The following is a 3,805-nucleotide window of genomic DNA, read 5'->3' on the forward strand; positions in this document are numbered from 1 at the left end:
TTCCTAGTTAGAGAGTACACATATGTTATTTTGAGTTTTCAACCCATTTTCGGTGAAAGCAAGCACTTAATGGCAATACATATGTATTGTGGTTTTTATTGTTATGGAGAATGAATAAGTTTATCTTGTTCCTAAGGTTTTGTATTTTTGATACTCCTCTATCTGTGACCGAAAAAGGGCAGGAGATGGACAACATCAAAATGTATTTTGCAATTTTTAAGTAGTAAGGATATCATTTCTGTAGAAAATTATCAAAATAATTAATATTAAAGCCAATATTGGGCAGTCTTTTAAAAGCATCTCAGTTCTTTTGTTCTCATTCTTTTTCTTGTTAGAATGTTTTTAATGTGAATGTAAACAAGGCAGAGAAGAGAGATACTACAAAATTCTTACATTTTTAAAAGCATTTGGATTTATTCTGGATTTAAAGTTCAGTCAAAGTAGATGTTTGTCTAAGAACATTGTGGAAGCATTGTTACCTAATCAGAAATATTTTAGTATACTATTCAGAGTTTTGGCAACGCGAGCATTACAGAGATGGTTTGCATAGCATAGATTATGCAGACTGTCATGCTCTCCCTTGAGTTTTATGTATGCTTTTTATTCTTCTCACTTGGACAAACTCTGCCTGGGCAGAGTGCCTGTGTTGCAGCAGAGCAGGAGCTGTGCCGGTCACGCTTAACCCTGCATTGTGCCTCTAGGGACAGTCAGGAGTAAATGAATGTTGTCAATTGTCAGAGGAAGACTGGAGCAAGCAGACAGGAACAGGGTGAGGCAGTAGCATGTGAGGTCAGTGGCTGTGACCATGTGCTGTAGTCACCCTCAATACACCACCTCACAGAGTGATGTACTGACATCTGAGAGTCAGTCTTCTTATCTTGCTGCTGCCAAGTGTATTCCCTCTGATGCAAGACTTTCTGGTCCGGTGTATGAAGGAATAAGCAAGATACTGTGCATCCTAGATGGAATTCGTAAGCGGGAACAGTGCAGATACACTTCAGATGAAATGGACTGCAGTATTTTAGAGGATATGGTTGGGACATTTTCTGGTGTAAAGCAGCATAACCTAGAAGGCACCAAAGTGTTGCAAAGGATAGTGGATAATTTGCTGGTCTTTATTGTAAGGTCCATGTGTTACGACTTCTGTGTTATACTCTAAATTAACAGCTTTGTTAACACTCCTAAACTTGCAGAAGTGCACAATATAACTAGCTAATCTTATTTAATGCCCTATATCTTTAAACAGGAATTTTTTTTCCCCTGTGAATTTTGAACTATATATTATCTTGAGTTATGTATAAAACACCACTGAAAATACCCAGGACTTTATTTAATATAAATGGATTTTGAAATACAAAACACAGAGGAAAAATATGCTTTGTCTATGTAAGAAAAAGTAGAATCTGTCCATGTGGCATCTGATGTTTTCCCATAAAAAAAAAAAGCACTCGTGTGTATTACAGGTTTTGACATTCTGTGTTGCCTAGAGCTGTGTTAATCCTAACCTTATTATACTCTAGAAGTTACAGTGAAAGTGGTTTTCAAATACTTAAGTTCAGATACACATATTACAAGTATTTTTCATTTTAAAGTTATGAAACAAAAAAGGTCTTATGAGAAAAACTCTCGATTTGGAAATGCATTGTGACATTTTAATACTGTTGTGTGAAAGGAAAAGCTAGAAGTCTTTTTTTCTTCTTGGATTTTGAAATACTCCTTTTAAAGGACACTAATTGAACTCTGCTTTTTCATTCCATTTCAGGTTTTTCTTCTGTAATCATGGCAAAACCTTATGAATTTAACTGGCAGAAGCCAGTTCCCTCTTTTATGCAAGATGGAGCTGTGTTTGATAGATATGAAGAGGTAAGTGGCCAGTTGCATTTCATTTCCTATTCTCTTCTAAATATGCAGATGTTATAGAATATTTCATGTTTGGCTTTCATGGCACACAAAGAAACTTTCATTTTATCTGGTAATACCTCCAGAAATGTCTGTGGGGAGGCAGTACCAGCACACTTTATTGCTATACAGTTTTTTGCTTTTAAAAGAAATAGCTTTTAAATATATTTAATCCCTCTGATTTGAAATAAGCCCCAAGGAAGAGAAAGGGAGAATTGGATCAAAATATCTGTAACGTGCATAAAGCCCTCGTTTTTGCAGATTCATAAAGCACATTATTGAACAAAGTGAATCCTTCCATTTTTTGTCCATCTATCAAATGGAGTGGGGGGAGTATTGCTTTCTTTTTAATATATAAACTGAGGACCTGCATCTCATAAGGGGAAGTAAGAGAGCACAGAACATTTCTATTCTGATTCAAATGCATCATTTGAGATCTGGAGTGGTTTTATCTACTTTAGAAAATCAATCTGTACTCTGTCTGAAATATGATTACTATGATCCTCCTTTCAGCTGTGCTTTAATCCAAATGTATTAAAGGAATGCAAACCAGGGCATTTTACACAGCTGAAATTAAGTGCTGAGACATTTACCTTATATTCAGCATTGATGTGTCAATGAGAATCATTTTATCAGGGTCTATTTTTAATCTTGTTTGGACAGGAAATCTCTATAAGTTGAAGGTATCTTGGTAAGTGCCTTCAGGGATATTAGTATTTTCTTCTTATCTTTTGAAATGTAAGTAAAAGGTATTTTTTATCATGAGGCCTGCCAAGATAGGGGTAGTTGGTTTGCCCTGTATTTTCAATTTTGTGGCTAGATAAGCTAAAAACACACCGGTGAACATGGAATTCCTTAGAAAGGAGGCTCAGCTAAGCTTTATTTTTCTTCAGCAAGTATTGCTATAGAAACAGCCTGTGAGGATGTAAGTGAGGGGCATGGTCCATGGTTGTTCTCCTGCGCCTTTGATGAGAAACAGAAAATGGAGAGATACAGAAAAGAGTTTAAAGTGCTTAAATTTTGGTGTGATATCAAAAAAGCTGGGTGAGGCACCTGGCCCCAAGATGTAGCGATAGGGAGAATCTCAAAAAGGAATAGTTTTGCACTGTAGGTCGGTGTTCCAGCAGGCACCTGTGCAGGACTAGACAGTGCTGGGCAGATGTGAGCCGAGATGGTAGCACTAGAGGACTTGCTCTCTTGCTCCTTGCAGCTGAATTTTGCAGCCTTCCAAAACCCTGTAGAAAGGCAGTCCTGCTTGCCACTCATGGAGCAAAGTGTTTGTCCATCCATGTGATCACCTCTAGCTGCATTGTTGCTGCAAGTTTTGCTGCAGTTCACTCCAGGTTTGCTGTGGTACAGTTGGGAGCCTGGTTGGTTTCCTTGGAGAGGACTTCAGCACACATGCTTGTCAGTTTTCAATTAAGGAAATCAGGAAGTTCTGGATCCTTTTTTTTCTTGAAGAAGTGATTGATTCTGCACGCTGTTTTCCTGCATTTTAGCTTAATTTATGATGCACTAATTGAGGCTGGAGGTGTGTGGAGGAAATTTCTTTTTAAATTGAGCTAATCTGATTTTTTGCCTTGTCTAGTTTCTTTGGAATGCCAGTCTTTCCTGATTTCTTCTGCAAATCAATATCCTTCAAACTCTGTTTCTCAGAGACAAAATGCTCTCAGCATGCATACTGCCATAGTCGGACAGAAAAGTGCTCCCTGGATTCTGAACATTAAAATGAAATGTCATTTGATCCTGAAGATAGTATTGGCAAATTATATATCTTTCCACTTTACATGGTTTGAAGCATTTAATTTTCAACAGATTTTTTTAAAGTTCTATTTTATTAAGTTTTCTTAATTAGGTAAGAACCACTGTTGTTATTAAATAAAACATCTTCATAGTTACAATGATG

General features: G+C 36.9%; 1 protein-coding gene across 3 annotated transcripts in view; it reads left to right on the forward strand.

The window, feature by feature from the left end:
* The first annotated feature begins 1,768 nt into the window (after window positions 1-1,768).
* The window catches only part of PLCB4 (phospholipase C, beta 4), an 83,661-nt gene continuing 81,624 nt past the window's right edge, over window positions 1,769-3,805 (forward strand). For all 3 annotated transcript variants that reach the window (XM_009079746.1, XM_009079747.1, XM_009079748.1), the window contains exon 1: window positions 1,769-1,863. In XM_009079746.1, coding sequence (XP_009077994.1) covers window positions 1,780-1,863 — 84 coding nt within the window. In that variant the 5' untranslated portion in view covers window positions 1,769-1,779. The remainder of the gene's footprint in view (window positions 1,864-3,805) is intronic.

This window comes from Acanthisitta chloris, unplaced genomic scaffold, assembly GCF_000695815.1.
Source record: "Acanthisitta chloris isolate BGI_N310 unplaced genomic scaffold, ASM69581v1 scaffold11158, whole genome shotgun sequence".
In the NCBI taxonomy this organism is placed as follows: Eukaryota; Metazoa; Chordata; class Aves; order Passeriformes; family Acanthisittidae; genus Acanthisitta; species Acanthisitta chloris.